The sequence below is a fragment of the Trachypithecus francoisi genome, unplaced genomic scaffold (genome assembly GCF_009764315.1).
Source record: "Trachypithecus francoisi isolate TF-2019V2 unplaced genomic scaffold, Tfra_2.0 Lachesis_group5, whole genome shotgun sequence".
Lineage (NCBI taxonomy): Eukaryota > Metazoa > Chordata > Mammalia > Primates > Cercopithecidae > Trachypithecus > Trachypithecus francoisi.
The window spans coordinates 62,006,854-62,023,392 of NW_022681470.1; the positions used below are offsets into that span (position 1 = coordinate 62,006,854).

General features: G+C 41.6%; 1 protein-coding gene across 4 annotated transcripts in view; it reads right to left on the reverse strand.

The window, feature by feature from the left end:
- Positions 1–100: 100 nt before the first annotated feature.
- Positions 101–16,539, reverse strand: part of RBBP5 (RB binding protein 5, histone lysine methyltransferase complex subunit) — a 38,719-nt gene continuing 22,280 nt past the window's right edge. The window contains exons 7-14 of one of the 4 annotated variants that reach the window (XM_033195598.1): positions 15,693–15,812; positions 15,452–15,605; positions 15,282–15,353; positions 14,538–14,655; positions 11,819–11,888; positions 11,175–11,404; positions 9,501–9,578; positions 101–2,778 (exon numbers count right to left, since the gene is read on the reverse strand). In XM_033195598.1, coding sequence (XP_033051489.1) covers positions 2,753–2,778; positions 9,501–9,578; positions 11,175–11,404; positions 11,819–11,888; positions 14,538–14,655; positions 15,282–15,353; positions 15,452–15,605; positions 15,693–15,812 — 868 coding nt within the window. In that variant the 3' untranslated portion in view covers positions 101–2,752. Of the gene's footprint in view, positions 2,782–9,386; positions 9,579–11,174; positions 11,405–11,818; positions 11,889–14,537; positions 14,656–15,281; positions 15,354–15,451; positions 15,606–15,692; positions 15,813–16,539 lie in introns of all 4 variants that reach the window. The other 3 variants (XM_033195597.1, XM_033195596.1, XM_033195595.1) reach the window with 3 other exon arrangements.

Genomic DNA, 16,539 nt, shown 5'->3' on the forward strand with positions numbered 1-16,539 from the left:
GTATCAACACAGGAAACCACATTTTCCTTTGTACTAAAACAAAGTGGCCAGAAAGTTCCAGAAGTGAGCAGTGTTTACAAATAAACATCTACACCTGTTCTTTAATAAACATCCGATTTTATTTACAAAGCATTAAAGCTTCAGCAAGAAGTACCCAAGGCTAAGTCTCATCTTGTACAAAACTACAGAATTTTTTTTTTTTTTTTTTTTTTTTTTTTGAGATGGAGTCTTGCTCTGTCACCCAGGCTGGAGTGCAGTGGCACAATCTCGGCTCACTGCAACCTCCGCCTCCTGGGTTCAAGCAATTCTCCTGCCTCAGCCTCCTGAGTAGCTGGGATTACAGGCGCCCGCCACCACGCCCAGCTAATTTTTGTATTTTTAGTAGAGACGGGGTTTCACCATGTTGGCCAGGCTGGTCTCAAACACCTGACCTCAGATGATCCAACAGCCTCGGCCTCCCCAAGTGCTGGGATTACAGGTGTGAGCCACCACGCCCAGCCCAGAATATTTTTAAAAACAAAATTTTGGGGGTGGCAGGGCAGGGATGACAAAAAGGAAGAGAATATACATATATTGTACAAATCAAATAATTCAAATTGAAATGGATAGAAGGTTTTAAAAGTTGAAAAAAAAATTCCAAAAACATAAATAATTATTAGGAGCTACCGCCAGAGACAATTTGACAGGGCTGAAGATGATTTTCTCAGTAGCCAGTTTAGGAGGTGGACATAGCACAAACATCCAAATGCACAGGCAGAGGAAACCAAGTTACTTCACACATGGAAATATGGCAGAAACCCTCTAAGTCTCATACTATGCATACTGCTGCAGTGTATAGTGCAGAGGACTGGAATGGATATAATGTCTGCAAAACAAAAACATGTCTAGTGAGCCACCTACTCATCTCAACCACTGGTCTAACTCATGGCAGTCTCAAAACGAGTAAGAAAAAAGTAGCTGCATCTAAAAATAGACATTTTGCAACTGACTCAGGGAGAGCTCTTTCTTCGACTACTGAATATACTGGTTCCAAATGATGGAGTGAGACAAAGAGGCCCTTACTGACGTGCTCTACTTTGATTTCTATCCTAAAATCTAAAAGGTAATCAATGTGTTTGGTTACCTATAGGAGCATCCACCAACTGACATATCTGATATATTTCTTTTTTTTTTTTTTTTTGAGATGGAGTCTCATTCTGTCATCCCGGCTGGAGGGCAGTGGTGCGATCTCCACTCACTGCAACCTCTGCCTCCCAGGTTCAAGTGATTCTCGTGACTCAGCCTCCGGTGTAGCTGGGATTATAGGCATGTGCCACCACGCCCAGCTAATTTTTGTCTTTTAAATAGATACAGGCTTTCACCATGTTGGCCAGCATGGTCTCGAACTCCTGACCTCAGGTGATCCACCCGCCTCAGCCTCCCAAAGTGCTGGGATTACAGGAGTGACCCACCGCGCCCGGCTCACCAACTGATATATTTCACAGTAAGCACAGTATTTAAATTCTCCTTTTAAAATACTGATAAAAAAAGACAATCCAGGTTAAGCACTTCCAGTCAGCTAAAAACACCACTCAGAGAAGCTACTGAGCCCTTTTCACACCTGGTTTCCTAATGGGATTTTCAGAGAATTTCAAACATCAAACGTACACATCTATCCAATCTGCTATTTTTATATAAAGAACAACAAATGTCAAAAAAAAAAAAAAAAAGCTAAGCAACCTTTCACAGAAAGGAAGTGACTGAAAACACAGTAAGAAAAAGGAGCACAGGTACAGGAAGGGAAAAAACGCAATGACTGATGAGGCTAGCTTTCCACAGGCAGTGATACAAAAAATTCACCTTGATCTTTGATTTGAACTATGTGGTTTGCTGCTTTGATTCTGGATGGTTTTACTTTACTCCTTGCATAGATTCCCCCAACCCAGTAAAAAAGTAGCTTGTTGAGAGACACCTGGGTTTGTTTCCATCTCTGGAAGCCAACACAGGTAAAGCAATATAAACTATTGATGATTCATTGCTGGAGATGGATAAAACTAGCTATCTTCAAAAACCATGATTAATGACAATGAACCAAGATTGGAGAGAAACATGCAATGAGAGGAAAACAAGGGAAAACCCTGAATTGTTACAGCCCGGCTTCTTGGGCAAAATGTGGTATGGGAGGAAGAGAGGGCCTTCATTGTTCCCTTTCTGAAAATTCGAAATCTTTCAAGCACTTTCTTTTCTGCCCATCCTTTGCACACAATATGGAAATATAGGAGGTATTAGGGGAGAGGAGAAGTTTAAAATGAGAGTATGCAACAAAAGTTTTCCTAGGATACCAGTAGCAAAATTTCAGATAAGAAGTCACTCGAGGACATGCATTGAGGACAGAAGGCAAATGGGAGATAGGAAATGACAGGTCAAAATGACGCTGGGTACAATACAGTTAGATGAGCAAAACACAGGTATTTTTTCTCCAGCAACGTAACTAGGCATCAAAGTTTAAATGAGTCAAAATTCTTATCTGATGTCTTCACAAATCTTCATTCCTGAGAGTCTATTTGGACTTATGCTTGAAAGGGAAGGGAAGGTCGTATACTCTTCTTCCATAATTCACTTCTTCATTTAAACATAAAATTCACCCTCCCACCTCCTGGGTGGGAGGCACACGCCTTTGTTTTAAATTAAAGTCAATTTTCAAATGACTGACCACAGTGTCCAGAGGCCACATGATGGCAAAGTGGGAAAGAATGAAGAACTTCAAAGGTCTTCATAACAGTTCTGAGATTGCTCCTCCTGCTAAAGAGATTAGACACAAAAAGATTTCTTTTAGCTTCAATTTAGACCAGTTACTTGTAAGAACAGAAATACTGAATGCTGGATGATGCATTACAACCACACGTGGACCATGAAATTTCCCCTTTTCAAGAAAAGTCATAACCAACTCCAACTCCCAATTACTCTTTATTGAACAAACAATCCAAATCCAAAACCCCCCACCCCAATACTTTCCTCAGTACTGTCCCAAAGGGTGGGGGGAAAAGCAAAATGATCAGAGTTCTACATTTTTTCTAAGCTGCTAACCATGCCCTAAGGTGCTAATAAATAATGTTTAACATTCCAAAAAGTGCAGTAAGTAGAGAAGAAATTTTAGGGTACCACACCTTTCAACCCTTCATATATTTAAAGATTGATTAGTCACTAAATGATTAACAAGTGAACAGGAAACCCTTCTCCCAGCACCACAGTTCCTTAAGTGACATACTTATCACCTTAGAATCCCAAAAACGGTGAAATGTTCATGAGAGCTACTGTCCACATTGCTACACACCAACGATGATTGATAAATAATATCCTGAATAGTAAAATGAAATGAACACTTCCCTGATTATTCCAAGAAGCTGCTCAACCTCTGAGAGACATCCTTAAATGAGCTGCTGTGAAATATTAACTAGGAAGTGTAAAAAGAGAAGAAGGTGAAAACAATCCTCCCAGGTGTCCTTTGGAATGGCGGAGAGCACCTGAAGGTAAAATGGTTCAAAAATAATCGCCCAAATTATGAAACAAAAGTACCCATTTATATAACTTTGATTTTTAAAGTTCCTGCACAAATGAAAACTGGCAATAAAAATATATTCACATGTGCCTGAGAACACACTGAAGTTACCATGAGATACAAACTTTCTACTGAATGTTATGCTGTTAAAAATCAAATTTAAACTTTTCATAGTTCAGTCAGATTAAAAGCTTACTTAGCACCGGTTTTCCAGATCTCTCTCAACATAAATCACAATGAATTCCTTGCATTGATTTTTTTTTTTTTTAGACAGAATTTCACTGTTGTTGCCCAGGCTGGATTGCAATGGCGTGATCTCAGCTCACTGCAACCTCCGCCTCCTGGGTTCCAACGATTCTCCTGCCTCAGCCTCCTGAGTAGCTGGGATTATAGGCGCCCACCACCACGCCCGGCTAATTGTTTTTTATTTTTAGTAGAGATGGGGTTTTACCATGTTGGCCAGGCTGGTCTTGAACTCTTGTCCTCAAGTGATCCACCCGCCTCAGCCTCCCAAAGTGCTGGGATTACAAGCGTGAGCCACTGCACCCGGCCGCACTGATTTTTAAAAAACCTCCTGAGATAGAAAAATCCACTCCACAAGACTCAATATCATGCCTTAACTACTTTAAGGCAATTTTCACCAACTATTCCCACAGGTACCCTGACCAATTTAGTTGTAATCGTTTAAAAATGAATACAACATTGCCATTTTAAATCTAAATCATAATAGGAGAAAGTGGTTTGATCACTAATCAACAGCATTAGTAATGGGCACTCAAGATGACTAATGAGCTGCCTTACACTGGTTAGCTGAGGGCAGCTCATGTTTCTATACAATCCTTGTTCTTCTGAATACACAAAATAAATAAATAAAAACCAAACAAAACAAAAGCTTGTTGAGGCATCAGGCAACAAATCAAAACCAGAGCAAGCAGTACTATGAGCAAGATAAGATACACAGAAATAGCAATACAGAAGACTCCAGCCAATTTAAAGACCTGACGCAGCAACTGCCCCCAAGGAAACATATTATTTAGCTGCAACATAAAGGAAATCTCCAGGAATGTAATAGGTAGGAAAATTCAGCTCAAAATGACCAGCTATTATTGGTACTTTCCAGTAGCAGCCCAATCGAGGTCGGCCTAAGAGAACACTGAATCAAGATTTCAAACCCTACCTTGGTTAGCTAGTAACATCTCATAGAGTGAGAAAGACTACCCTGATTCTAGCAGGAATTCATAAATTAGTCTTCACAAGGAAAGGAAGGAAAAGAAGGAAAGGAGGGAGGGAGGGGAGAGAAAAAGAGAAAAAAGGAAAACAAAACTACCAAGCATTAAAAAAAAAAAATCCAGATTCAGTTAAGTGACTTGGAGGTGGTTCAGAGCCCTGGGGTGATGGGCTGGCACCAGGGCAGTGGTGTAGCGCAGCCCAAGACAGGGAAATCTGCATGGTGCCTGTCCACTCCCAGAAGTGCCACCTCTGCTCACTTTGGCCCTTGCCATCTCCAACAGACCCAGGTGTGCACCAACCCCTTCAAGTCTACCATCCCATGAGGCCTTTAGAACATGTATGTAACCGACCACATCTTTATCCCACTTTACTACTGATGTTTATTGTCAAGGAGCCCTACCTCTTGGGCAATCCTTGAGCAATCACAGACAACTAGGAAGCTGGTGATTCTGCTCACATCTCAAGTTTCTGGTCTCAGGACTGTCCTCTGGAGAGTATTTAAAGTAACTAAGAAGCATTTGATAGATAGTGCAGACTATGTTAGCCTGGTCCTTCCAAAAAGTCCCAAGCTCAGGGTTACCCTCACCAAGCTTCACTGTGGGTCCTCACTCACACAGAAAAATGTCCGCATGAATGTGGGCCCTCTAGTGCTAGCCAACACTGACAAGCTATTTGACAGGAAAGAATTTTCTATAGCCCCAGATTCCAGATGGCCAGATTATCTCTAGAGTGGTCTGTCTGCCAATTTTCCCTTGAAATGCATATTCTCCTGTTAAAACAGACAACAGACTATGGTAGCTTTGTTAGGGCTAATCAGTTTAAGGAACAGTTTCTACAATAACTGGTCAACTACAGATATTAACAAACAGTTGTCATTCATCTAACTTGGGTAGTAACACAGCCTACGACTATAATCCTGCCTTTGAATGATTTGGCTCAAATGCAGAAGTTGTCCATGGGGCAGGGGGCCAAAATCTGGAATCTACACATACAACCCTCAGACTGGAGTGATTTTTTTTTATTTTTATTTTTTTATTTTTTGAGACGGAGTCTCGCTCTGCCGCCCAGGCTGGAGTGCAGTGGCCGGATCTCAGCTCACTGTAAGCTCCGCCTCCCAGGTTCACGCCATTCTCCTGCCTCAGCCTCCCGAGTAGCTGGGACTACAGGCGCCCACCACCTCGCCCAGCTAATTTTTTTTGTATTTTTTAGTAGAGACGGGGTTTCACCGTGTTAGCCAGGATGGTCTCGATCTCCTGACCTCGTGATCCGCCCGTCTCGGCCTCCCAAAGTGCTGGGATTACAGGCTTGAGCCACCGCGCCCGGCCTGGAGTGATTTTTTAAGATGGTTTGGCCTCAGAAGTTTTGGATCAGATTTCCTTTCTTAATACCTGGTGGGAAATCTACAATGACTATATAGTGGCTTTTACTGAAAATCTCCAAGGTATGGAAGAATATGAGATCCAAATGCCAGAGCTTCCCTCAGTGGTCGTGATAGGCCACATGCAAATCAGCAGCAGGTACCAATCTAACAGCCTGCTCAGGGCCCTCCAAGACGACCACGTTACTGGATGAAGCCCTTCCTGCACCAAAACAATCCCATATAAAAACATGACAGGTTGCCCTAAAACAGACTTTTGATGGAATTATCTGTGATATCCAGTTTCATCACTCTCCCCAAAATTTTCAACCTCCACAAAGATCCAACCCACACTGCAGCTGGTCAATAAAGGCAGATAGATGTAATCCTTCTGTGGAAGTCTTGGAACTATACCTCAATGCCCCTTTGAGGTTTTTGGGGTTTTTTAAATTTTTTTCTTTTGTAGAGACAGGGTCTCATTATGTTGCTCAGGCTTGTCTGGAATTCCTGGGCTCAAGCATTCTGACTGCCTCAGCTTCCCAAAGTGCTGGGATTACAGGCACGAGTCATTGAACCTGGCTGATTTTATTTTTGTTTGAGACAGGGTCTCCCTCTGTTGCCCAGGCTGGAGTGCAGCGACGTGATCATAGCTCACGGCAATATCAAACTCCTGGGCTCAAGCGATCCTCCTGCCTCAGCTTCCTATGTTACTAGGTGGGCCACAGGTGTGCACCACCATGCCTGGCTAATTTTTTGATTATTTTGTTTCCCAGGCTGGTCTCAAACTCCTAGGCTCAAGCAATCCTCCTGTCTTGGCCTCTCAAAGTGCTGGCATTACAGGCATGAGCCACTGTACCCAGCTCAAGGTTTTTTCTTGTTTGTTTGGTTGCCTTTTACATAGATGGGGTCTCACCATGTTGCCCAGGCTGGTCTTGAACTCCTGGGCTCAAGAAATCCTCCCGCCTCAACCTTCCAAAGTGCTAGAATTACAGGTGTAAGCCTTATTTACCATACATTTCCTTTTGAAAAGCACATGATTAGGGATAGACAGGTTTTAAGAAGCTATAAGACTGTCCTAGGCCGGGCACGGTGGCTCAAGCCTGTAATCCCAGCACTTTGGGAGGCCGAGACGGGCGGATCACGAGGTCAGGAGATCGAGACCATCCTGGCTAACACGGTGAAACCCCGTCTCTACTAAAAATACAAAAAACTAGCCGGGCGAGGTGGCGGGCGCCTGTAGTCCCAGCTACTCCGGAGGCTGAGGCAGGAGAATGGCGTAAAACCCGGGAGGCGGAGCTTGCAGTGAGCTGAGATCCGGCCACTGCACTCCAGCCCGGGCGAAAGAGCAAGACTCCGTCTCAAAAAAAAAAAAAAAAAAAAAAAAAAAGACTGTCCTAAAGTGTTTTAATTAATTATGTTTGGCCACATTTTAAATCACTCTTAAAACATTTTAGCTCTCCGGGCCAGGGAAATCTATTTAAACTTTAAATTGCGTTTCTTCTGTAGTGGCATCAGTGTGTGCAAGAAGTGGGCTTGGAAGGACTGTTTTTATTTACATCTAGTCAATCTGCAATCTTTGTTGGCAAGGCCCACATGACTGCTCCAGGCTACTTTACAATATATACAAACATGCCGGGAGTGATGGCTCACGCCTGTTATCGCAGTACTCTGGGAGGCCGAGGCGGGTGGATCACTTGAGGTCAGGAGTTCAAGATCAGCCTGACCAACATAGTGAAACCCCATCTCTACTAAAAAAATACAAAATTAGCTGAGCATGGCGGCGCACACCTGTAATCCCAGCTACTCGGGAAGCTGAGGCAAGAGAATCACTTGAACCCGGAGGCAGAGGATGCAGTGAGCTGAGATCGCGCCACTGCAATTCAGCCTGGGGACAAGAGTGAAACTCCGTCTCAAAAAAAAAAAAATACACACACACAGCATTATATGTATATATACACAAACACAGCCTTAGGTGGGTTGAATGTGGAGGTGGTAACCATCAGTGCACCACCATAAATATTGTTGGGAAAAAAATATTGGTACTCAGTGGTATGGTGTTGGGCTATCAAAAACTAAAGTCTAAAATCTAGTAAACTTGAGGTAGAATACTCAAAATGATGAATAACTGAGTCTATTTCAGCTTCTCTGTAAGAGAATTCATGTTTACAGACAATGATTAAATCATGTAAGTTATAAATTAAACAAAGAATTCTGTTTTGCACTCTAGTCCTTATCACATTTGAACACATTTAGATTAAAATTTTAAAGTCAGGGGGAGCCTGAACACAACCAACCACTGACATGTTATCAATCCACCTTTGAGTCTACCAACTAGCTACAAAAAAATTGAGAATACTGTATTAACTAAAGCAGTGCTTCTATATAAAGCAAAAAAAAAAAAAATTTCCAAAGCCCCATGTTTACACAGAAATGGATTCTAATTTAACATTTTCTAAACAAGAGACCAATTAGCCTAGGCTCACAAATATTTGGTAGGAAACAGAAATTGTTTACTGTCCCCCAATAAAAATCCCTCAGTAATCTAAAAGTGAGAAAACTCAAATATTATGTATCAAAAGGCTTAGGTGTTAAGATGCTACACAGATACTGTAGTTTCTGTCTTTTTGGTCATTTCCTCCTGTTTTCAGATACTGGAAAAAAATTAAAAACCAAAACAAACCCCATCTTCTTCCTTAACATGATGGTACTACTAACAATTTCATTATTGCTTCTGGACTACTAAGAGAGAGAGAGCACTACCTGTGGAATTTGAACAATCTGAAGAGGGAGAGAAAAGATGCTACAGTGAACCAGTCAAGGACTATATAAAACAAGCTTGTATTTCTGGCTACTTGTCTGGCTCTTTCATTTGAGACAAAACAAACAAAAAACCTAAGAGCAAATAGGGATGAAGAAATGAATTAAGCCAGGGGTTCTTACCCTTTTTTGGGTCATGAATTCCTACAGGAATCTGATGAAAGCTATGGACATCTTCCCCAGAAAAATATTCACATAATATTTTGCATATAACATCAGGGGAATGTAGACGTCTTCAAAACTATTTACAGACCCAAGGTTAAGAGCCACTGAATTAAATCTGGTTTAGCCTGCCCTTAGCAGCAGCTTAAAATTCAGAGATTATCTGCTGCTGGGAAAATGGTAGGAAGGGAGGGGGAAAAAATGTTGCAGTTAAATATAGTCAAGGGCTATACAAAGCAAGGCCACGAAGCAAGCCAGACAGTCCTCCCAATGTGTCCTTACCTGTCAAGGGCTGGCTGAGTTCCGCCTGCACTTTACCCTTCGCTGATCCTTCCAGAGGTAAACCTCTGTCCCCTTTGTAGAGTTTCGGTTTAAATGGAGAATCTTTCTCTTTACCTTTTGATCCTTTAGGCCGGCCTGCTTGCTTCTTCTTGGATTTGCCATCCCCCTTCACACCCAGTAGTGGATGGACTTCTGCAGGACAGACAGGCATGGAAAGGAATCCACATGACACCAGTCCCATTGCCCCAACCACAACTTTGTTGAGCAAAGAATGTTGCTTTGTGTCCCGGATCAATTAATAATTATAAAGAGAAAAGTCTGTCTTATTTGTGTAACTACAAAACAGTGGCCATTAAATGAGAGATAGTTGCTTGGTCAAAAGGCACACATGGCTTATATCAAGCTTGTGCAGTCTGTGGCCCACAAGCTACCTGCGGCCCAGGACAGCTTTGAATGTGGCCCAACACAAATTCATAAATTTTCTTAAAACATTATAAGTTTTTTTGCAAATTTTAAAATCTCATCAGCTATCATTACTGTTAGTATATTTTATATGTGGCCCAAGACAATTATTCTTCCAATGTGGCCCAGGGAAGTCAAAAGATTGGACACCCCTGGCTTACATGTTCATGCCAAGTCACGGTAACTCTAAATTGAACAAGTAGCTGAAAGATGCACTGATACTATCAAACCAAGCCAGAAGAAGGAACACACATACACGCACACACACATACACAGAGAGGCATGTGAAAGCAGAAAGAGAATGGGCTTTGGAATTAGAGAGACTAGAATGAGAATCCTGACTCCACCACTTCCTGTGAGACTTTAGGCAAGTTACAGAACCTCTTACACGTAACCTCAGCCTAAATTTTCTCCTTTAAAAAGCAGGTAAAACAACTTGCAGGGTTGATGTAAAAGTCAGCAATGGTATATATACCAAAGAGTGTCTGAAACAGAGTAGACACAGAAATCAGTAACATCAGGAAAATATGTAGTTGCAAAATGTGACCCGCAGTTAGCTAAAAGAGAAGAGGAAGGGCCGGGTGCGGTGGTTCACACCTGTAATCCCAGCACTTTGGGAGGCCGAGGTGGGTGGATCACTTGAGGTCCGGAGTTTGAGACCAGCCTGGCCAAAACAGCAAAACCCCATCTCTACTAAAAATACGAAAATTAGCCAGGCATGGTGGTGCATGCCTGTAGTCCCCGGTACTCAGAAGGCTGAGGCAGAAGAACTGATTGAACCTGGGAGGTGGAGGTTTCAGTGAACCAAGATCACGCCACTCCACTGCAGCCTGGGCAACAGAGCAAGACCCTGCCTCAAAAAAAAAAAGAAAAAAACATAGAAGAGGAAGGAGGATGCTCAATAGTAAACGCACACCCCCATCCACCCCTACCTATCCCAAGACATGCTAATAAAGGATTCCCAGGTCAGACTGTAAAAGGTGGCAGGAAGGATGAAATGATTGTCCAAGTCTAACTAGTACTTTACATCTAATAAAACCACTCTATGGGGAAAAATTTGAAAGAAGAATGGTGTAATAAACTCTGAGCCGGCTGTCAGAAGAATTAAAGTGCAGCATCTTAGGCAAAGTACTGAAGGGCAGAATTTCTCCATTTTAAGAGAGAAGTGAACACAGATGAAATCATTATAAAGTTGTAAAGCACTATAAAATAAACTCATGGGAAAATTCCTCTAAGGCAAAATCGCTGAAACAGGAAATTACCAGATTGAGCTGGGGAGCAGAGAGCGGCATCTGTGAGGCCAGAGGGAGAAGATGCAGCTCTTACCATCATTTGGTACTCCTTGAAGTTCTATATTGGTTGTTTTGGGCTTCTTCTTAGGTGGCTGGGACCCATCTGCTGAGGACTGCCTCTTCTTCTCTGAACTAGCCCCTTCATCCATCAAGGAGGTTTGGACTGCATCCGGTGGGGGGCCGTAAGGATTTTCTTCTGGGTCTTCTACCTCAGGGGCAATGGGTAAATACAATAGAGCCTTTGAATCTTCCAGCTCTTCATCACTATTTGGAGCAGGATCAGACAAGGGATTGGAAAAAAGAGGAGATAGTTGCTTAAACCATGAGCCCTTCCTCTATCACCTATATTAAGCATAAGCAACAGGTATGGATCTAGAACTTTAAGAAAGCCAAGATGAATAAAAGAGAATCAGACAATGTAATTGATAAAATTGGTGATAAAGATAAACAGGATAAATAAATTATTGTGGTTCCTTAAAATTCTCTATCAGGGAGAAGTGAAGGGAAAATAGGACTAGAGAAGAAAGGCTACATTGGATTTCTTGTACACCAAATGAGTTATCTCTTTTAGCTAATAAGCAGACAGGACTGAAGGGATAGGCCGGGGAACTGTGGAGTACTCCCCCAGAGACCAGGAGCAGCAGTAGCCAAGGTGCCCAGCCTTCCGGGACGGCTCACCTGCTACAGAAGGCAGCGATAGGGTCCACGCTGGTGACATCCACTTCCTCATCTTCTGCAGCATCAGCCCCTGACAAGACAGAAACACAGGAGATGTTTGAGAAGTGATAAACTGCTTTTTATTTGCAGCTTCAAGGTTTTCATAAGCTGAAGTTCCAGAGAAAGGAGGAAAACCAAACAGTTCACTTAATCATTTAACAAATATGTGCTGAATTTCCACCCTATGCTAGGCACTGAAAATAGTGCAATGACCCAGAAATAGTTGGGAACAGCTCTTCAGTAAAAGGTTCAGAGTCTAACTGGGGAGACAGATAGTTTCCATTTAATACAGTAATGGTATGTGTAATGTGCTCAGGATATGGGAAGGAGGAACAATTGATGTGGAAATCTGGGAAGGTTTGACAGAAGGTAACCCTAGAATCTAGAACATTCTGCTTCCCTGGAGGTCCTCCTAAAACACATTAGGCATGCAAGTTATCTAATATCACAAAAGTGAGGACCAGCACTTTCAAACTAGATAACCAACCTCATTCCCAATCCCCTGATTCCTGGCACCATCAAGTGTCTCAGGAGTCAATAATCTGTGGCATTACTCACTCACTGGCAGTGCCAACTGAGCATCCTAAGCATTCACCCGCACAAACCTTACTATGTTATAAAGCCCTGTGTTAGATAAAACGTCAAATCTTTATTCTTAAGGAGCTCCTATCTAGAAATTCAGAATAGATAAAATCAGTCATAATCATAATGGAAATTAACATCTTAGTGCTTATTATGGCCTAGGCATATATACTAAGTGCTTTACATAAATTATTTCACTTACTCCCCACAACCCTAAAAAGCAGGTACTATTATTATCCCTATTTTACAGATGAGGAAATTCAGTTTAAGTAGTATTTTGCCCGAGGCAGTCTGACTTCAGAGCCCAGGCTCTTGACCCTTCTCTTACTGACAAACGAGTGATGTTGTTGGAAGTCAGGGACCCTGAACGGAGGGACTGGATGAAGCCGAGGCAGAAGAACATAAATTGTGAAGATTTCATGGACATTTATTAGTTCCCCAAATTAATACTTTTATAATTTCTTACACCTGTCTTTACTGTAATCTCTGAACATAAATTGTGAAGATTTCATGGACACTTATCACTTCCCCAATGAATATCTTTGTGATTTCCTATGTCTGTCTTTACTTTAATCTCTTGATCCCATCATCTTTGTAAACTGAGGAGGATGAATGTTGCCTCAGGACCCTGTGATTGTATCAACTGCACAAATTGTTTGTAGAGCATGTGTGTTTGAACAATATGAAATCTGGGACATCTTTAAAAAAGAACAGGATAACAGCAATATTCAGGTAACAAGAGAGGTAACTTTGAACTGGCCGCCGGTGGGCCGGACGGAACAGAGCTATATTTCTCCTCTTTCATGAGCAAATAGGAGAAATATCGCTAAATTCTTTTTCTCAGCAAGGAACATCCCTGAGAAAGAGAATGCACCCTGAAGGTAGGCCTACAGACGGCCCCTTTTAAGGCGTCCAGTCCACGTCTTTTATGGTCGAAGCTGAAGGGATGAAATAAGCCCCGGTCTCCTATAGCGCTCCCAGGCTTATTAGGATGAGAAAAATTCCCACCTAACAAATTGTGGTCAGACAGGTTATCTGCTCTCAAACCCTGTTTCCTGAGATGTTATCAATGACAATGCGTAGGGGAAACTTCATTAGCAATTTTAATTTCACCTCAATTTCACCTCATCTGGTGGTCCTGTGATCTCGCCCTGCCTCCGTTTGCTTTGTGATATTTTATTACCTTGTGAAGTATGTGATCTCTGTGAACCACACCCTATTCATGCACTACCTCCCCTTTTGAAAACTGCTAATAGAAACTTGCTGGTTTTACGGCTCGGGGAACATCATGGATTCTGCCGACATGTGATGTCTCCCCCAGACAACCAGCTTTAAATTTCTCTCTCTTGTGCTCTTTCCCTTTATTTCTCAACCCAGCCGAGACACTTGGGAAATAGAAAAGAACCCACGTTAAACATCGGGAGCGGGTTCTCCCGACAGAGTGACAGAATACACGGGAAAAGCTAAGCACTCTTAGCATGGTGAGTTCTTTGCTAGGTGCCGCATGTATGTCCTCAGTCATCTGCAATTAATCAGGAAATACACAATGATATGTTAAGAGAGCTGCTTGAGCCCTGGGAATATCCATATAAGCCCTTAGTTAACACCTTATAAATTAGGGCTCTCCAAATACCATGGAGATTGTGTAAGCTTAAAGAAAAAAGAAGGCCAGGTTCATAGGCCAGGCACAGTGGCTCATGTCTGTAATGCCAGCGCTTTCGGAGGCCAAGGCGGGTGGATCACCTGAGGTCAGGAGTTCCAGACCAGCCTGGTCAACACGGTGAAACTCCGTCCCTACTAAAAATACAAAAAATTCGCTGGGTATGGTGGCAAGCACCTGTAATCCCAACTACTCGGGAGGATGAGGCAGGATCATCGCTTGAACCCAGAAGGCAGAGGTTGCAGTCAGCCAAGATCACACCATTGCATCCAGCCTGGGCGACAAGAGCGAAACTGTCTCAAAAAAAAAAAAAAAGTGGGGTGGAAAGGGGACATTTTAGATGAAGTGCTGAAATAAATTTACAACACAAATGAAGAATATTAAGTAAAGCAATCATTTTCCCTTTAGGAAATCCTGTCTGCAATTGAGAAATATTACCTGTCTGCTCAGGCTCACTCTTATCTTCATCTTCAATATCAAACTCTGATTCCCTTTCTTCATATTCTACATTTTCATCCAATTCTTTGAAGTCTGGTGCAAATGCACTCCAGTTTTCCTATACGACAAAATATACTACTTAACTATACGTGAAAGCAATAATCTGTAATCTACACATTAATGATAAAATGAAAGATCTGAGCATGAAAGGAATTCACAATTCTTAGATTAAATATGGCAGATAAGAAAAAAATGGGTACCTGTAAGTTTTACTAGCTTAGGTATTTTCTATCTTAAATGTTCTAAGTTTTTAACTGTAGCTCTTTTGAGTCACTGCCTTCTTTGCTCATTTTAGGAATTTTGAGATAAAATGTTAAATTTTCTTGTAAGTACACTGATTACAAATGTAATTTAAAGGTGTTCAAAGTAAAATTAAGATATAAAACAGAAACTGAGCTGAAAGTAAGAAAAGCAAAAGAAAAATGTATCTCAAATAAATAATAGAAAAATGCAACAGAAAGTTCACTAGAGCTTCTCCCTAAAAAGAGCCAGAAAACCAACTTGGGACCAAGACCTTCCCACCAAAATAAAGTGCAACTAGATGCACTGAACCTATGTAATTTAGGTTGTGAGAATCATACGCAAAAGAAAATAAATAAGGTAATTTTTAGCTTCCCATGTATAAAGTTCTTTGATAAAAAGAAGGGGTATCTAGTTTCAAAGCAAGTAAAATAGAATACTTACTACTTGATTCTGTGCCCAGATAGAGACCACTCCACTGGAGATGGATGCTATGATGGGTCGAACAGGATGCCACTAGGTTTTAGTGAAGGAAAGAAAAATAGGTTGTTAAGAACAGATTCCAGATTTTTTGGATTATGTGACTAACAAGAGCAATGTCCTAATGTACTCACAGCTACATCCAAGAGGAGTTCTCCTCTCGTCCCATGGAGGATCTTCACCAGGTTGCCAATGCTCTTCTCCCAGATGTATAGGGCGTGCTGCCGCGCAGAACCTGCCACGATGTACTCCCCATCTCCAGAGAAACAACATTTCTTCCATGGGGTCCTAAAGGACAAGGAAAGTACCAAGGACAGCTGGAACTCAAGCCCAGGTCATGAATGATCACATATTCTTCTAGGCTGTGATACATACCTATTCACCAAATCCTGCAATTTCTGCATAGGTTCAGGCTCTCCATCTCTTCCACATGTTAAGATTTCTCTGCCATCATAAACTCTGATTATTCGATCTGCTGTGTTAATTAAAAAGCAACTACAGGAAGGATAAAAATATCAACACCAGAGGTCAGAAATCTGTTCCTTAGTACTACAAGACGACTAATAAACTGGGGAAGAACTGAGGAAAAATCTAAGTAATAGACTAGAATATTTATATATCTACTTGTCATCTCCCTAACCAAAATGTAATTTGAAGTGGGGGTATGTTTTATACTTCCTGTGTATCCCTAAACCCAAAATATACAAACTGTCAGTATTAACTAAGTTCCAAGACCTCTCTACTGAAACCAGCTTGCTAAATTCACAAGTTTACAGTGAAACGGATATAAATACTTCATTTCTTTGGTCTGTTTTACATATAATATATTCTTCTAAATGAGGTAATAAACTAAATATGTCATTTTGTCATTTTTACTGTAATGACATTGAAAATCTTAGAAATCTGTATAAAATTTTAGTTATTTCATCACTTTCTTACAGACTTCACTGACTATAACCTTTTCTTAATTCAAGAGAATTTTGAACATTAATATCCTCTAAGTCAGCTATCTCCAACGTTTTTGGCACCAGACTGGTTTTGTGGAAGACAATTTTTCCACGGAGCAGGCTGGCAGGAGGGTTACGGTTTCAGGATGAAACTGTTCCACCTCAGATCATCAGGCATTAGATTCTCATAAGGAGCATACAACCTAGATCCCTCACATGTGCAGTTCAAAATAGGGTCCGTGCTCCTGTGAGAATCTAATGCTGCTGCTCTTCTG